At 39.4% G+C, this 18,416-nt stretch overlaps 1 protein-coding gene across 8 annotated transcripts in view; it reads left to right on the forward strand.

The window, feature by feature from the left end:
- The first annotated feature begins 3,957 nt into the window (after window positions 1-3,957).
- The window catches only part of syngap1b (synaptic Ras GTPase activating protein 1b), a 338,065-nt gene continuing 323,606 nt past the window's right edge, over window positions 3,958-18,416 (forward strand). For 5 of the 8 annotated variants that reach the window (XM_038272431.1, XM_038272433.1, XM_038272436.1 and 2 more), the window contains exon 1: window positions 3,959-4,360. In XM_038272431.1, coding sequence (XP_038128359.1) covers window positions 4,339-4,360 — 22 coding nt within the window. In that variant the 5' untranslated portion in view covers window positions 3,959-4,338. Of the gene's footprint in view, window positions 4,361-18,416 lie in introns of all 8 variants that reach the window. The other 3 variants (XM_038272437.1, XM_038272435.1, XM_038272429.1) reach the window with 2 other exon arrangements.

The following is an 18,416-nucleotide window of genomic DNA, read 5'->3' on the forward strand; positions in this document are numbered from 1 at the left end:
CCTTTACAAATGTACACTAAACTATGCCAATGTTCTGCTAAGCTTCAAAATGCCAATTTCCAAAATTGTGGTATTTCCATGAAATAACAACTACAATAAAAATTGCACATGAGAACTTTTGTTCATGGGATAATCATCAGCCTCTAACTACTTCTGATTTTTTTTCTTCCTCTTTTTACAAGGTAGTAAGGTCAAATTGGAGACCACGTGACTCGTGAGATACAAAAAAAGTGTATTTTGCGAAATATAAGAATTTTAGGGCAAACAAAAGCCATTTAATCTCAGCGGGAAAACTTTTTCTTAAGGTTTTATTGTTTTGTTTTTTGTTTTTAAATAGCTGTGCTTTTAATTAGCACATTTATTTTCGTAATTACAATTTGCTAATTGATCATTAATGGAATTGCAGCTGGTAAAACACACAAGGCAGAACTTATGGGAATAATCACTAAATGAAATTAAGACAAAACTGACTAAAACACTAAGAAACAAGCAAGAGAAATAGACCAAAAACAACACAGAAAAAAATTACAAACTAATATGGCAAACCCCTAATGGTTAAACGACAAAATATGGCAAAACTAAAATAGGAAAAATAATAACTGTCAGGTTGGGTGGAGGTTTTAGAGGAACCAAATGCAGAGACTGAAATTGAAGTGGTATCTTGCAGTTTTAATAAATCAAAAAGGTGGAAACTGAGGCAAATATAACAAATACAGAAAACCAAAATCTAGGAGATATCAGGGAAAACAAACATGTGGAGCCAGGAAACAAAGAGGAAACAATAAACAGTGACTGAACAGGAGGTGTATAAATGGGAGACTGAACAAAGACCAGGCTAATCAGCAGATTTGGAGCAGGTGTGGACAGAGGAATCAAGAAAGGAGCTAGGAGAAGGAGACTCACACAAGAAGGCAACAGAAGGTAAACAAGAAATATATAAGAACTTAAAAAATATAACCAAAAACAACTAGAATTGTACAAAATGGAAATGAAACAAATAAACAAAAAACATAGAAAGACACGAGTCAAAGTGTAACTGAAAACTCAAAAAGAAAACTTTAACAGAACCAAAAAGTGCAGAAATATGTCAATAATATGCTTAAAACAAAAGATTTTTTACATGGAATATAAGAGAGAACTCACAGAAAAAGATAAATTTGGACTCAAAAGAACCCACAACCATGACAATATTCGTCTGAGATGTTCTCTGTCAGTAATTCAATTAATTTCCTGTTCAAATTAACTAAATTTAGTTACAATTCTCCTGAAGGGTGGCATTAAATGTTGCCATAACTCATGGTTTTTTGTTTTTTTTTGTTTTCTTATCATAGATGCTGATAGCTCCACCAGATCATCATGGTGGGGCTGATCTCCAGCAGTCTATGGCTGAAAGGCAGTAAACTCTGGAACATGCACACAAACTTCTCTCACTGTCTTTGTGGAGTCTTTCCATTGACTTCTAATAATTCTACAGACTAACCGTGACCCTTACCCTTGACCATTAAGGGATCATACCTAACCCCAACTTAAACCCAATTCACACCTTAGTCCTCAACGTGACCCCCGACGACAAAATAGCAATGCCTGTATCAGTCAGATACTGCACAAATCGGGCCCCACCAGGAAAAAGAATACACTCACACATTAGGACAATTTAAAGAGACCAATAAACTTAACAGGTTTGGGACAGAAGGAGGAAGCAGGAGTACCCAGAGAATACCCATACATGCACAGGGAGTACACGCCAACAACATGCAGAAAAACCCTGGGCAGGGAATTGAACCTAAAACATTCTTGCTCCAAGGCAGCAGTGCTACAAACTGTTCCACTGTGCAGCCCCACAATTATATATACACTTTTTACATTCCTGTTTAATTTGAAGGCTGTTTTGATCTACAAGGCTTTTAAAAGCCTTTGGAAAAACAAGTGTTTACCAATAATGACTGATGACTGACCTGATTACTCATTTCATTCACCTGTATAGCTCTGCCCAGTTTCTCATTACCCTTCATCTTATCCACCTGCTTCAGCATCTATTTAAGCAGCCTTCAACCAGTCATCAGTGCCAGTTTATTCAAGCCTTTAGTGAGAGTTTCTCTAGCATACCTGAGTGTTTTCCCTCATCCTGACCCATTCTGACTCTGGACCTCTAAGCCTGCCTGTCCCTGTTCTGATCTGTTTGCCTGATCTGTCTTCGGACTCCTGCTGGATTTCTGCCTGTGTACCGAACCTGGAACTGATTCCATACACCGTCCTGGATTTCCCATCAGAACCTCTTCGGATCTCCGATCTCCTGGCTCTACCTCCCAAACCTCGGCTACTGCCTGTCCTCAGACCGCTGGGTCATCAGCGTCTGGGACCCTCCGGACGGCGCCCACTGCGTGTTGTTGGCTGCTTACCGGCTGGAACGAACCTCATCCTCTGGGCTTGGACTGAACTTTGAGACCAGGTTAGTGACTCGGATATTAATTATCCTCCTCCTCCAGATAGTCACTAAGCTGTGTTCTCCCAATGAAGAGGTCCCTGCCTTTGCTATCCTCTGCAATTCTTAAATAAACACTTAGTGAAACCTTAATGTCGCTCTGCCTTGAAAACTGGGTCCTTTTGTTCTGCGCCTGACAGTTTGATGATGGGGACTCTCACTGTTGTCCATAATCTTCTACTCTTTATGAAGAATTCTTGTGAAATCATCTTCAGAACTTATAGGGGAGTTTCCTTCTTTATAAGCTTAAAGGAATAGTACACCCAAAACATGATTAGCCTTCATTTTCTACTCACCCCCATGCTGAACAACACTCTGGAGTACCTTTTTGATATCTCAAATGCATCTGGAGATCTGGGAGGCTTCTTGCTGTCTGCTGACATTCAAATAATGGAGGTCCATAGCGCCCCAGGCAGAAAGGTCCATAAAAGTCAACAAAAAACATGTCAATATTCCTCCATACTGCTCGTCCAATGTATTCCAAGTGTCCTGAGTGGGTAGCGTCCATAATTTACTCGAAACGAAGTCATTTAGAATGTTTTTAGAGCATAAACAGTAGTGTATAGGATTTCCTAAAAGCGCGTTCACGACGCTACGGAAACCGCGGCAGACCAAACCAGACGAAAGTGCGCATTCAGCGTCTGCTCTGCCGATAATGCAAGCGTAGAAGAAGAAATGTGCAGTTTGAATGTCAGCAGACAGCAAGAAGCCTCCCAGATCTCCAGATGCATTTGAGATATCAAAAAAGTACTCCAGAGTGTTGTTCAGCATGGGGGTGAGTAGAAAATGAAGGCTAATCATGTTTTGGGTGTACTATTCCTTTAAAGAGCTTTTCTAAGTCACTTGCTCTGATGCTGATGCCCCAGCAGATGATGGAGGAAGAGATCACACTCTCCACATAAATTGATAGGTGTAGCATCTTGCAGCAAACGCTGAAGGACCTAAGCTTCCTGAGGAAGTACAGTTTGCTCTGTCCCTTCTTGTAGACAGCTTCCTTGTTCCCTCTCTTTATATAATTCACTGGGCAAATTATTTAAGTTTTCATTTTTCAAGCTCATTACTAAACAAATTCACATGCATAAACATTTACCTAAAACATGTGATTTTCTTATATAGTATAATAATTTTAAATAGCATAATTCTCTTAATTATCTTTTTTATCTGACTTTGTTGAACCTAGGTGAAAGGAGTATGTAGAGGACAATATCATATATTGGGAGCCTGACTTTTGATCTTAAGCTAAGTGAATTATATCACGCGCGCGGACAGACTGTTTTCTCGCGCCTGAAGCAGTGAATTTACTCTCACTCAAACATCATTACATTCGCCAATCTTCTTCTAGGGGCGCGCGCGGAATTGTAAAACGCACGCGTTGAATTTCATTTCTACAGATACTGGGACGAGTGCGCGCACACACACAGAAACGCGCATGCACGAGCTTTCCCCCTCATCCTCCTCTCCCTCTCTCTCTCCGTCACACACTCCCTCTCGTGCTTCACCCTCACACCTCGGCAGCAGCGTGCAAACGAACCGCCGCGCGCGCGCGCACGCATACCCTCACCCGCACACACACACACTCACTCCTGCACCCTGTATTTTTTATGCACCTCGCACCGGGCGCTTTATAAGCGGTCGTGGATTATGATGCCAGTTTTTATCACAGCGAAATATCGGCCTCTTCTTCATCGACTGCTGCCGTAAACAACACTAAAATCGCGTCCCTTTTTTAAATCAATAATTTTTTTTTTTTAGATTTGAATTATTCCGGATTTATTTTCTAATTTGGTTTCCCTCAATAAAACTGAGCACCGAGAGACCGCCGCGACGCAGAGCTTCACGTCCGATGCTTTTGGAACATGTCCTATGTTCCCTTCCAAGGTAAAGTAAGCAGATTTTTCATCCTTTAATTTTTTTTTTTTTTGACACCCACTGCATCTCTCTCTTCCCTGTCCTCCTCCATCCTCTCTCTGTCTTTCTCTGTGCCCCTCTCCTCCCTGATTGCCATATGGAAATGTAAGCAGGCACCATAGCCGACAGGTGCGCGGAGATGGCCCCAGAGTACCTGCTAGATAGAAGCCCAGCAGAGATGCTCGGTGTGCATGCCGCAATTATAGTATGGTAATAAAGGGCTGCGCGCGCGCGGCTGTCATGGTGTACTGCGTTGGTTGATAAGGGCTACATGCAGAAATCAAATGTTCCAGATCCTGTTATGAGAAAAAAAATCTACTCCGAGCGAGTTTTGTAGTGACACTTGTTAGATGCACTTCCTGTATGGCAAAAAAAAAAAAAAAAAAAAAAAAAAAAGAACAGCCTGATCTAAATGATGTTTATAGGAACTTAAACCCTAAATGTGTTAAGATTGTATTCCTGAATGGACACTATCATGCCTCCAAAGTAAAAAAAAAAAGTTTGGCCCAGTGAAATATGTAGATGACCTCTCCTCTGCCTGCTGGTCTCTCATTCCCTCACACTCCAGCATGAGTGGGTGAAAGGCGCTTCAATGTACGGCAAAAACAGCCAGATTCCCTCAGTATCACTGCTCTGCAACTGTGACTAATGCTATATGTGAGCAGGCGTGCTGCAGTGAGCTGCCTCCCATCCACCCCAGCTGAAACCCTCAGTTTGCATTGTGTCTCTGTGATCAGAGGGTTAAATAATTAAGGGGAGTCGGATGGGAAGGAGGTGCAGAGGTGCAGCTGTAAAGTTTGGGGAGCAGCTCTGAAGGACTGAGGCTGTTCCAGGTTTGTGTGAGTACCTGCTGTATCTGTGTGAGGGGGTGTGCTGCATGCATGAGAGTGAAGCCAAGCAATGGAGTGTGTGGAGCACCAGATCTGTTAGCCTTTGTGGAAAATCATCTGTGCCTTCAAATATCTAATCTCTAGCAAAAAAAAAAGACAACCTGGAGTGACCCTGGAGTCAACATCTGAGCCACACATGACAGAAAGGGAGCAAATGGAACTGCTGCAGCGGCTCTTTTCCTTTAAACTCCCGCTTCTTATTCCCTCCGAGCAGAGCAGATAAGAGCCAAAATGCCCTCTTGTGCAAATGCATCTATAGAAGTTGGTTGCATAATGCTGGTTTGGTGAGATGCTCTGCCACTGTGTGTGTGTGTGTGTGTGTGTGAGCCCACTCAGGGAGTCATTGCCAGGAAATTGTGAGCACAGTGCCGCACCTTCAAAATCTGCCAGTGATGTACTTTTTTCTCTGATTGCAATAATGTGTCCTTTTTAGGAATAAACCAGTTTTGTTTAGTTTGTTTTTTCAACTGGCAACACCTGCAGAGAGTTTTGCCTTCAGGCCCCTTTTTGCTGATTACTTCATGGCAACAATATTAATGTGCTCATTAGTATATTTGTGACATTATAGAAATGGTTTTTAGTTCTCTGTCAAAAGAAGAAATATAGCGTCACTTATATCCTTATTCAATATTTGAAATAACAGTTTTCCAAACTGTGAGAAAGGAACCTTTTTTGATCATTTATAACATAGAGAACATTTTGTATTTTGTAAAGTAAAGGTTTCCTTGTTGTTTCTAGCAATCGATATCTTACTGATTTTGGATAACTCTTTTTGTAGCTTGCTTTGCCATGAGATCATTTTATTGTTAGTTTCGTTTCAGTTTAGGCAAAAGAAACAAAAATAGTCTTTCTTTTGATGAACTTTTTAAGAAGATAAGAAATCAGCAGGGATGCACTATATGACACCATTAAGATGTGGGTCATTTTTAAGCTTATCGGAATCGGTTAAATAAGTAAAACTGGTTCGATATCCAACAACTGATGTTTCTTTTCATGTCATTGTGATTGTGATGCAGCAAAGGACTGTGATTGTTTAACTGAAGCGAAGAAGCAAAGTCTTTACTTGGTCATGTTTCTCATGGTGTCCAAAAAAAAGGGAAACATAAAATATGGGTGATTCTCCAACTATCTGAGAATTAGTTTCTTGGGCAGAAGTAAAAAAACAAAAGCATATTTGTCCATTTTTTTATTCATGCTGCACTTACTGGACACAAAGACGAACTTACAAAAAATTCTGATATATAAATTATGATTAATGTTATATAAAATATTGTTTTATAATGAGTGTTTTTGCTCTTGTCCCCTGGCCTGGTTTTGGACTCTCAGTCCCTCATAAGCTTGACATCAAATTTGATTTAACAGTAACTTTTAAAATTGATTATTATAATGAAAAGTTTCACATGGTTGAATTATATATTAGTGTTTTATTTTTTTCAAAAAAACTGTCTCTGGGGATCACTTCATTTCCACCACAGGATATAACTTTCTACTTTTATTTTAAAGGAGGATTGAGGTCTTACTTTATTTGGGCAAAAATGGCCCCTCCCAGACTCAGTGATCGCGACAAAAATTATTATTTTTTTTACTCATTACCGCTAAATACATTAAATCACCGGGAACGTATTACTTTTAGGTATAGATAATAATCCATTGATTATTTGTTGCTGACTTTTCCTTTAACCTTTGTCTGCTTGCAGCCACTTCAGCTGTCATGTGACAATAGAGCTAATGGCAGGATAGCAGTGTTTACTCAATGGAAGGAGGGGAAGCCACAGAAAAATGCAGAATATTTATATATATTTATATTAGACATAGATACATTTGCCGGCCATTATTTTTGGTTAATATGAGCTTTTTTTTCTTGTATCAGTATGGGTCAATATATAATGCCCTGAGATGTGGATCATGTGGAGCGCATGCATTGCTGCTCCCTCCGTTTGCTGTCTATCATTAATGCTACGGCTAAAACAATTAATCAGATTAATCGATTATTGAAATAATCATCAACTAAGGTAGTAATTAATTTAAATTCAACTGGAGTGTAGAGATTCTAAAACATGCCTTTAGCTGACAGTGGGACCCATTTAGAGCAGGAATTATACCATAATTGTAAAAAAAATGTATAAACATTTTGCATCTAAGATTTTAAAAAAAAAGTCTGTTAATATTAGGGATGGAATGGTTTATGAAAACCGTCCGAACCGTTCGGTTCGACTGTCTCGGTTCGATTCGCGTGTGTTGCGTTCGGTTCATGCGCTGCTCCTTTTTCTCATAGGCGAAGCAATTACACTCCAGAGCAGAAGGTGGCGGTACTGCAACCAAAGCCAACCACCAGTAGTAAACAAGAAGAAGAAGAGGCGAAGCAGCGTAGCCGGGTGTAGCAGGGAAAAAAATCAGTTGTAGTGGAGAATTGTGTGGGTATGGCGAGTGGGAAAGAACAGGAGTTGGAAGACGCGCCAGCAGCACTTAATAGGTCTGCTGTATGGGACCGCTTTGCATTTAGAGTGACCTACGATGACGGCGGAAAGAAAGTTGTGGATAAAAGTGCAACATTGTGCAAACATTGTGCAACACGTTTTGTTTATGCTAACAACAACACGACCAACATGTCAGGCTAACAATCAACATATACCGAACCGAACTGAAAACCGTGACCACGAAACCGTGAACCGAACCGAACCGTGGATTTTGCGAACCGTTCCACCCCTAGTCAATATGCTATCCAGAACTCAGCAAGTGGAAAAGTTTGAGTTTAGTTTGATTTAGTAAAATCTTCTTTAAGTAACCTTTGACTATCCGATTGTTAATTGATTCATTGTAAATCGATTTACAAAATAGTAAATAGTTGCAGCCCTATTTAATGCTTTGTTTAATTTATTATTCCTTTATTTATTTTGTCATATCTCTGAAATAAAGGGAAAAACCACCATTGGCTCCAAGATTCGACCTGAAAACATCGTCAGTATATCGTTAAGTTTTTTTTTTCAGTTTTCAGTTTCACGTTTATCCATGTTTTTCTTTGTTTTCTAGTTTTATTGGTGTGTTCTGGATTTATTTTAGTTTCTTAGTTTTTTCTTTCCTTGTCCTCTGTTAGGCCCTTGTGTTTCCTTTTCCCTTGGCTTCCTCGTCAGCTCTAATCACACCTGCTTCTTATCAGCTCATTAGTCCTGCCTTTGTTCAGTCACTCCCTCTGCATTCCCTCAGTGCTGGTTCCTCGTCTCACTTTGTCTCACCCTGACTCCTTCTGATTGTTTTCCCCTGATGTCTCCATGGTTCTGGTTAGTGTTTAATTTTTCTGTTGGATTTTTGGAAACCTGTTTTTGTTTAATATTTTTAAGTTGGATTTTTTAATTTCTGTTTTTGCTACCTGTGTTATCCCATTAAATCATCAAACATCAAAGAACCCACCCCTGCCTCTCAGCCTCTGCATTTGGGTCCTCACAAAAACTTCCAAACCAAACCGTGACACTAGATGGATCTAAAGTGCTTTTAAACATATTTCATTTTAACTGGAGAATATGCATGAACAAGCATCTTGGCTTCATTAAGTAAACAGGCAGATTAGGGTGATTTTAACACCTAATGTATCATATTTGATAAGTTGTTTGTTGTTCAGTAAATAAAATGGCTGCTTATGATATATATATCAGTTGTGACAATAATTTTCTCATCTGGTTGAAAGCTTTTTTTTCATCTTTTACGCTCACATTTCGAAAAAATGTATAGAAATGAGTTTTCAGAAAATTAGCAGACCAGACTTCGGGACTAGAAATCATCTTCGGCCTCCAAAAAAACTGATTCTTCTTTAGTGACGACGTAGACAGGAAGTGTTGTAAGATTACTTCAAAATAAAAAGACAATCCTTTAATTTATACATTTTGAAAAAAAAAAATCATCAAATAGATTTCCCTCTATAAAAATGCCATTAACTACTCATTTAAGTGAGCAAAATCAGCGAAATTATCAGTTTTGTAAAACGTCTTTTAACAGGTCTGACTTTACGGTTAAAGCCATAATGAATTCATTGAATTCCTTAAATGCATTTCTCCAGACAGATACTCCATCTTTTCTATACATTGGAAGCTCCATGGTTACTGGAGGCGATTATGTAACACTGTGTGATATTTATTGCTGCACTGTGACTCAACATAGGGAGGTAAAACATGTGGTAAGAGGGCTGATGTTCCTTTGGCATTGATTTGTGAAGAGATGAACATCCATACTGGGAGCTGACGGGGGGGGTATGGAGCTTTCGGTGGGCATGAAGACTGTTGCAGATGTATCTAAGCTCACTATGAAGAGAGTGTTCAGCTAATGTAGCAGGCGAGCCATTTCCAGTCATGCCAAGTACCGGCTCACATGAACAAGCAGTTGGTGGGAGGCAGGCAGCAGCAGCGATGTGCCCCTTTGCTATCTTGGCGAAATCTTTTTTACTTTTCCTCATTGGTTCCTTTAAACTCACACCTCCTTTCCAGTGTCTCTCCTTTTTTTATCTCCTCCACTGTGGACGACCCCCGTCATGATGAAACCACCCACGCATGCTTCTCTACCTCAGAGCCGCGTCCTACGTCGCTCCTCCTCTCCCTGACAGACGTGTCCGTGAGTGGAGATGGACAGTGTGGAAGCAGGCAGCGGGCCACACAGCTATCCCCCGGCCTTGTCGATTTTACAGCAGTTTGATCCAGCGGCTCCTGTCAAGCATGACCGTAGTTAAAGAGACAGCACACCACCAATGCACTGCAGCACTCTTCTTCTCCCTCTTCTCTATCCCTCTCTTTCTCCCATGTGGCATAAGGGACTGTCTTACACCCCTCCACTACTCAGGCTGTGCCAAGAACCATCATCTGTTAAGCTATTACTGTACCGCATGCACGAAATTCATCTAGGCTCTGTGCATTAGATGAAAACACATTCATTCTCCTGCAGGCCCTCTGAATGCAGCGGAGATCCATTTTTACGTGGACTTTTTCGTGTTTTTTTGTTGAATTAGAGGAGCCATGAGCACACGGGATAAATGATGTGTTTTTAATCATCTGAAATCCTGCAGCTAAGAGAGCCTCTTGGCTGGCTGGCAGTGACGGATCTCCAGTGGTCCTCTGCTTCGCAAATCAAACCCAGTCTGCTCTGTATGCCAAACCGGACCGTTTGATGATGTTACTATCTTGAGGGAATGTCATTGATGCCTTTATTCTGGTTTACAGGCAGAAGTTTAATTAATATTCAGCAGACACAAATCTCCTTGTACACATATTGGACTTTGTTGATAAGATATTGGATGGTGCATGGTATTCGGTTTTAAGTTTCTCTTGTTAGTTTGAGAGCTTATAGGTTACAATTCAATTAGAAGACCATTCTGTACCTTTTAATTCAGCATAAATATCCAGTTTTCTTTTAGATTATCAAAATACTAAGAGTAAAGTTGAGAGTTTGTCCTAAATAGTATTCAACGCCTCATAAAGTTAAACTTTTTCACAGTTTGTCAAACTGTCATTTTTAATTCAACCTGGAGAGACTCACACAGAAAAAGTGTGATAAGAAAAGTATTATTCAATTTATATATACAGTTAACATGAACATATTTTTCAAAATGTTTCTAGCAAAGGAAAACCAGCTAATTGCGAGAACTCACTGACTCTCTGCAATCCCTCACATTGAGCATGCATGTAGCGACAGCGGAGAGGAAAAACTCTCTTTTAACAGGAAGAAAGAAACCTGCAGCAGAACCAGGCTCTGTGTGAGCGGCCATCTGCTTAGGCTGATTATGGTTTCAGGAGAAGGCAGATAATTCCATAAATGAATGAAGTTCTTTGGCACTTGGGCCCTGGCAGAGGACTTTGATACTGTGAATCAACATTCGCTTGGATGAGTAACATAGAAAAGGATTAGAGCAGTCAGTTGAAAATGCAGCTGTAAGTTTTTACCCACTAAACATCTAACTGGCTGGTTCCATAGCTTAAGCTGTTTCTGGTTGAAGATGAGCATCTGTGTCTCTGTTTGACACAGATTTCCAAATGAATTTGTGATTCTGGACTTTGACTAGGCTGTTTTAAGCCATTAGTACATCTGTGGCGATTGCTCATTGAATACTTGACAGACAAAACCTCCCATGTAAATTTAGTTAAATTATTGGTACAGAAACATTTGCCGGCTAATATTTTCAGCTGATATCAGCAATTTTTTCTTGCGTAATAATGCATGTGTTTTTTGATTAATAAATGGATTCAGAAGCTGTGCCTTAAGATCTATGGATGACCAATCCTGCCATAATTAAAAATACATAAATAAATAAATGACTCATAAATGTAACGTAAATGGAACAAACTGATGAAAACTAGAAATATATTTAGAAAATGATTCATTATTTTTGATATGATTTTAGATGTCTTTTATTTAAATTCTTCTATTTTATGTCTGAACTTTTATTCAAATTTTTTATTTAAGCAATTAATATTTATTCTTAGCTTTTTTACTGGAATGCTAGATTTTTGTCTTTATTAATTTCAAGTAAATTTATCGCAGTTTTATTTTCTTTCTTATTTTTGACCACCTAAATATATTTAAATGTTTTTCCACGCTTTACTTTTTATTTTTGATATCTCATATATATTCTAATCCATGAATTATCTCAGCAAACCAATTTATCTTCAACTATTTATTTCTGCCTTTTTTCTGCCATTCCTTTTTCCAATTCATATATTTCCACCTCCTATATTTCCTCCACATGCAACTGGCTGTAAATGTAAAGAAAAAGGGTGGGCTTTGGAACAGCGTCACCGCTGCAGCTTCTCTGCTATTGGCCGAGGCCAGTAGCTTCAGTTGTCTGTCTGCCTGGTAGTATAGAGCTAATAGCGGCTGACTTCCATCGAGTTCTTGCTCTTCAACTTAGAAGGATTACAGATTTGGCAGTGGAGGTAGAGTAGTAAACCTAGCAGAAGGTAGTGCAGTTAGTCGCGTTACTCTATTGGTCTGTCTTCACTGTCTAACCCAGAAAACACATAAGTTTACAGGAACTCAAAGGTGCGTTAGTTTTCATGATGCCTTTAAAATAAAAGCATACATTGCAAACGGACTATTTTCCACATTTAATCACGTAGAACATATATCAAAAACCTCAGGGTTGAATATACATCATAAAATCTGGTAAATGTGGGCAATATACAGCAGACTCCAAACCATCCATCCATTTTCTGTCACGCTTATCCCTGCTTGGGTGACGACGGGGGGCTGGTGCCTATCTCCAGCTGTCTATGGGCGGGAGAGGCGGGGTCCACCCTGGACAGATCACCAGTCCATCGCAGGGCAACACAGAGACAAACAACTGTTCACGCACACACTCACACCTAAGGAGAATTTAGAGAAGCCAATTAAGCTAACAGTCATGTTAGAACTGAGCTTCTAATTCAAATGTCAGGTTTATCCTGAATCCAGGGACTTTAATGTTCATACCTATTCATGACTTTAAAAAATGTCATCATGCTACACTGACACCATGGGACACTCTGTATTGATTGTACATGGCTCGTAACTAGTATTTAACAGAGTGTGTAGGTATGTACCCTTCCTATACATTTGATCATGTAAATGGAGGCCAAAAAAGAAATATTGGCTTCAAGAATCGGCCCCTGAAAAATCTGCATCACATATCTGTGTTGGATCGGTAAGACTGATGTCAAAATAATGAGCCTTGGTGTCGGCCCTCAAAAAGCCTGTATCAGTCAATCTCTATTATGAACTCTCCATGCAACTGGCTGCATGTTCAGGGTTGTCGGCCTGTTAGAAAATGAAACTCCACCTCAGTTGACCCTTTGCAGCATTTAATGCTATTCTTTCAGGTTTTTTAAGCATTTAAAATCCTAAAAACTCTGACAAGCTTCTCTCTTTCTGGTGAAAATAAGTACCTCAGCAGCAAGATGCCAATGCTGCCATGATTCACTATTCCTTCTCTCATGTGTTAGTGAAGTCCTGTATAGCCTCTTGGCAAATTGCTGAGTAATGCTTTATAATCTAACCCTGCTTTACACTTCTCTAAAGTCTTCCCTCTGACCTGTTCCTTGGTCTTCAGGCTGCATTTTGCGAGTAGTTATCCTTAATCAATCTTTGAGGCCTTCTCAGAGGAACATGTTATTAATGGATATCACAGCGAAGCTGAATGCAATTTTAATTGTAAAAGCATTTCACCACAACGATGAAAAATGTCACACAAATATCAATTTACGCAAAAAAAACCCAACATTTAACGATGGATAGAAAATGGCTGCTGAATGCACTGACCAGTCACTGTTCATACATATACAAGTAAGAAAAAAATATACCTTGCAAAAATATCAGCTTCCCAGTGAATCTTCAAACTTAGTTCTAGTGGAATTAATAATTTTGCAATCATTTTGCAAGATGGTTTCATTGGTTTCTTTAGTTAGGAGCATTAAAAGTCTGTCACAGAAAAAGAAAAAAATACTTTAATTAATCAGGATGGATATATATACTTAGTATGAGGTAAGAATTTAAACAATGTTACACTGAATTTAAGACAGGAATCTTCATTTGGTTGAAGGTTAGCATTGGAGGCAACATCTGGTGCATCTTAGGCCAAATAAACAAAAAATCTCTTGAGTCCTCTTTTTTTGTTCAGTTGTTCCGGTTCAGCATCAGTTGGTTAAGTTTCAGCTTCAGCTTATCCTCTTTCCTCGGATTTCTTATCTGTCGACCAACACTAAACTGGTCTCTGTAAACATTGCCGGAGCCCCTATCCTCTTAGAGCCTTTAGTACTTTAGTGATACTGGCGGGCGCGGTGGGGGGTTGGGGGCTCTGCATCTGGGCTGCTAAAACAGAGTTGCTGGGAGGAGCACCTTTTTAGACCCAGCTGTGCCTTGGTGGGTGGATAATTTGATTCTGCTGCCTAAGCCTGAGTGGAATGACTCAGTGGGGTTTATGCAGAAGGAGCAAATGCTTTGGCCTTTGATTGATCCTGTCAGGATTCAGCTGAAAGGTCAGGATGGGCTCCCTTCACTCTCTTGGGCCAACCAGCGAGCTGCCAGTGTGGAGTAATGCTCTCCCTCTGGATGTGGTTGGCTCGTACGGTTTGCAGGCATGGGATCATCCAATCACATGCATGTTCCCTACGTAAAACTGTTAGCTTTAATTCTCCCATCATACCTCAGGCATTGGTAGAGGTTGAAGAGAGTGTTGTGAGTCATTGTGTGAGTAGACTCCATTCTTTCTCCATCATGTGAAAACCATATTTTTGTATTTTTATTTATTTATTAGTTTTTCGAGCACCAGTGGCTCATCTTTCTTACCGTACACTGACAGGAAAGGGGGTATGAGAGAGAGGGGGAGAGAAATATGGCGAAGGACCACTTTTCCACATGGACTAAGGCCTCTGTACATGGTTCGTGCACACCAACCACTGCTGCACCTGCACGCCCATGTGAACACCATTTTTAATTTATTTTCTCTGTGGAGACAGATGACTTTGGTATTTTGTTGCCACATGTTGAAATTAGTAAACTTTTACATTCCTCTTCTGTTTTTAGTTACAAAGTCAATCATATTTTTTTGTCTCCACAATTGAAACCTTTTGCTGACAGTAAAAGTTTTCTGATTGGCACAATATGAATCGGGGGGGGTCTTTCTTCATGGAGTTTGCATGATCAGATGTTAATACACTGGTTCTCTCGGGGTACTCCTGCTTCTTTGTAATGCCTAGAAAAGAATCTAGGTCAAAATGGCCCTTGAAGTCATAGGGAAATCATATTTAAATGTCAATCATTCTGGCTTAAACATGTATATAAATATAATCTAGAAAAAAAAAAAAGAATCCTGTGTTTTTTTTCTCCTTTATTTTATGCAGGCCAGTTAGTTATACGTCAACCTGAACACCTAAACTCAGCCAATCGTATATCAACGGTCATCTGTCAATAAAATTGGTTTGGTCATAGCTTCTTGATTCATATGTTGCAGCTAATATATGCAACGGTTGAAATAAGAATAATTTATTCTTTATTACTTTACCATTGAGTGTTCCAGTGTTCACGGGGATGGACGTCTGTGTCTTCGGCAGGCGTAGAGCTAACAGAACTGCATAGTCCATGAAAACAGGCTTCGATCAAAATGGAAGATAGAGAAATAATGCTGACAATGGATGAAGTGGGAAGGCTTTTACGAAGCCTTTAAAGAATCGTTGTAATTTAGCCATAGTAGGATGGTTTCATCATCCTACTTCCAGCACAAAAACCGGCCAGCCGCAGCCTTCTCTCCCCACTCTCTGGGACTCTGTCTGCCCGGCAGGCTTCTCAGATCAATTTCCTCCTTCAATCCTGCAATTAGCCTCTGTAGCTAGCCCTGGCCATCCGCAGCCCCTCCCCCACCTTCACCCCTCTGTTTACCCGCGCGGGACAAGCAGATCTGCCGCTGTGGTTCCTTAGCTCCAGAGGGAAGCAAAGCTGGCTGCCTTGTCTCAGTTCCGGTTCTCTCTCTGCCAGTGTAGGAGATTTCGCTGCAAATTCCACTGTTTTGAGAATTCCTTTCTTTGGTCAGGATAATTTTAGGGCGAGCAAAAGCAGACAAAACTGGTGAAAATGTTTGCAGGTTTCGCGTTCAGTGTGAACGCACCAGTATGTAGAAGTCCTTGTCTTTGGAATGCCCTGCAGTGGACTGGTGGCCTGGCCCTTTGAGAAAAGTCCCATAAATTTCACAAATGGTACATGCATATCTGCTTTTAACCGCTACTATTTAAAGACATCTGCTGCTATAAAAACAAAAAGACAAACTAAAACACCAAGACTGTGCCCATAGGGGTTAAGTGTGTTATAAAAATTAAGGTAAATTTAAAGCTGTGTCATACGTCGTAGAAGATCATTGCATTTATTTAGCCAGTTAGTTATATCATGGAATTCATTTGGTCCTGTCCAACACTAATTTGGAATTTTATTGTGCAATAAAAAATATTTCAAAACCATTTTTTTACTATGTGCACTTACTGTAAATTGATAAATTCATTACTTTGCAGCAGAGCTCAAGACTTAAAGGTCCAAAAAAGTGTTGACAGCGACTTGCATTTTGTTTAAGCAGGAAGTGGTATAGTAAAATATATGCCGTCCCATTCAGTATCTATAATCATGTTATGGAAGTCAAAGTTTTTTTTTAGTTTTGTTAGTAGTGGACTTGACTGTGAGTAGGCATCGCCAAGGTAGGTTTGAACCTTTAACAAGCTCAGTTTGCACCTTTCTGATCATTTTTTTTCTGTCCTCCCACATTGTGATAATGTAAGTCAGGTGGATTGGAAACTCCGAATGGCCCATAGGTTTGGATGTGAGTGGATGTCTGCCTATCTGTGTTCAAACTGTGATGGACTGGCTGCCTGCCCGGGGGCCTGCTATCTGCCCAGTGTATGCTGGAATAGATTGTATCCCCAGGTTTGCCAGGACGAGATCTAGAAGAAAAGTTTTTTTCTGTTGCATAATGTTTTGGATTTAAATATCAAACATTTCCAAATGAGATTTGGAGAAAAAAGATAAAACTACTTAAGGATACTTTGGCATCTGAATAAAAAACTATGAAAAACTGAACAAACAAATTAATGCGTTGATTAAAAAGTGGCAGTTATTTCAGGGTTAAAGTGTGGGATTGTTAGACCTGATAAGAGATTTGTCTTCATCTAAGACGTATGAAATGACCATAACAATGATTATAACTTCTACTCGGTGGTTGATTGTCATTCTCTAGTAGTTTACTTTCTCTCCCTTTCTCCTAATGCCTCTATAACAGCAGATGGCACACTTCTTCACCCCTCTGCTGACCGCATGGAGTTTTGGTATCATACCATTAACTGTTTGATCTGGAAATATCTGTCTTAACCGTACTTAATTTTTTTATTGGAAAACCAGTTGGATTAATTGATCAAGCTAATGTTACCAGCAAAATAAACGGGTAACAATCTATGCATTTTTATTATCTTTGTTTTATCCAATACTTTCCAAATTTAGAAAAAGAAATTTCTTTATTAATTCAACCTTTTCTTTCGTCTTTTTTTCTGTAAATATTTTCTTTTCATCAGTTTCCTATGCATTTTTCCTTCCTTCCTTCCTTCCTTCCTTCCTTCCTTCCTTCCTTCCTTCCTTCCTTCCTTCCTTCCTTCCTTCCTTCCTTCCTTCCTTCCTTCCTTCCTTCCTTCCTTCCTTCCTTCCTTCCTCTGTGTCTTTGTTTATCAGTTTATCAGATTATCAGTTTAATCAAAGTACAATTAACCACCAAAGGAAATTGAAACAAAAAAATGACTTGTTTATTTAATATTTCAATTGTATATAAATCTTTTTTTTTTTTTTTTGCACAAGTGATGCAGTCTCCAGCTTTTTAAAGTATAGCATTTACATGAGAAAAAAAAAGTTTTCCCCCAACCATTTTAAACAAATCTTAAAGGTTGTGCCTGGATTTAGGAGTAGATTAGAGCCATTTGTCATCTGCAAGTTTCAGAGGAATAGCTCCCTGTACTTTTCTGCTTACCTGTGTGAATGTGTGCAGCTTTTTGCTTGTGCCTCTCTTTGTGTGGGCTAATACCAATGTGTGTAAGTCTTGTGTGGTACAGTAATGTTTTACCTCCACTCAGAGGACCTCATAAAGGTTAGCTAGCTCGCTCAACACCTGATGGTAAATTTAGCCTCCTATTCACAGTCCCACACACGATTCAAGTATTTTTCTATTGTATCTTCACAACATTGCCACATTAAAAGGATGCAGGATTAGTTCTCCAAATGATGGCTGCCTGTAAAATCAGTATTTGCATGTTAATTATATAGACATATAGTAGGAATCCCAGCTATAAGTTATTCTAAAGTTGATTGATCTTATCAATGTATTAATTCTGGCAATTTTCTCACCTTACAAGAGAGTCTTTCCATAACATGAAGGGCTATTTTAACAATACACTGGAATAACAAAAAAAAACAATAATTTTATTAAAGAAAATATCGTACAAGCTTGATTACATACTGAAACTAACATAATTATAAAATATAGCGAATATATAAAAGTTAAATAGAACGTGTTGAAATAGTAATAATCCCCCATTAATAGGAATGCAAATCTATCATTTAAATACAGGCTATGTCGCTCTAACCTGACTCCGCCAGATGGATTT

Source organism: Cyprinodon tularosa, unplaced genomic scaffold (assembly GCF_016077235.1).
Source record: "Cyprinodon tularosa strain WSP-4 unplaced genomic scaffold, ASM1607723v1 ctg83, whole genome shotgun sequence".
Lineage (NCBI taxonomy): Eukaryota > Metazoa > Chordata > Actinopteri > Cyprinodontiformes > Cyprinodontidae > Cyprinodon > Cyprinodon tularosa.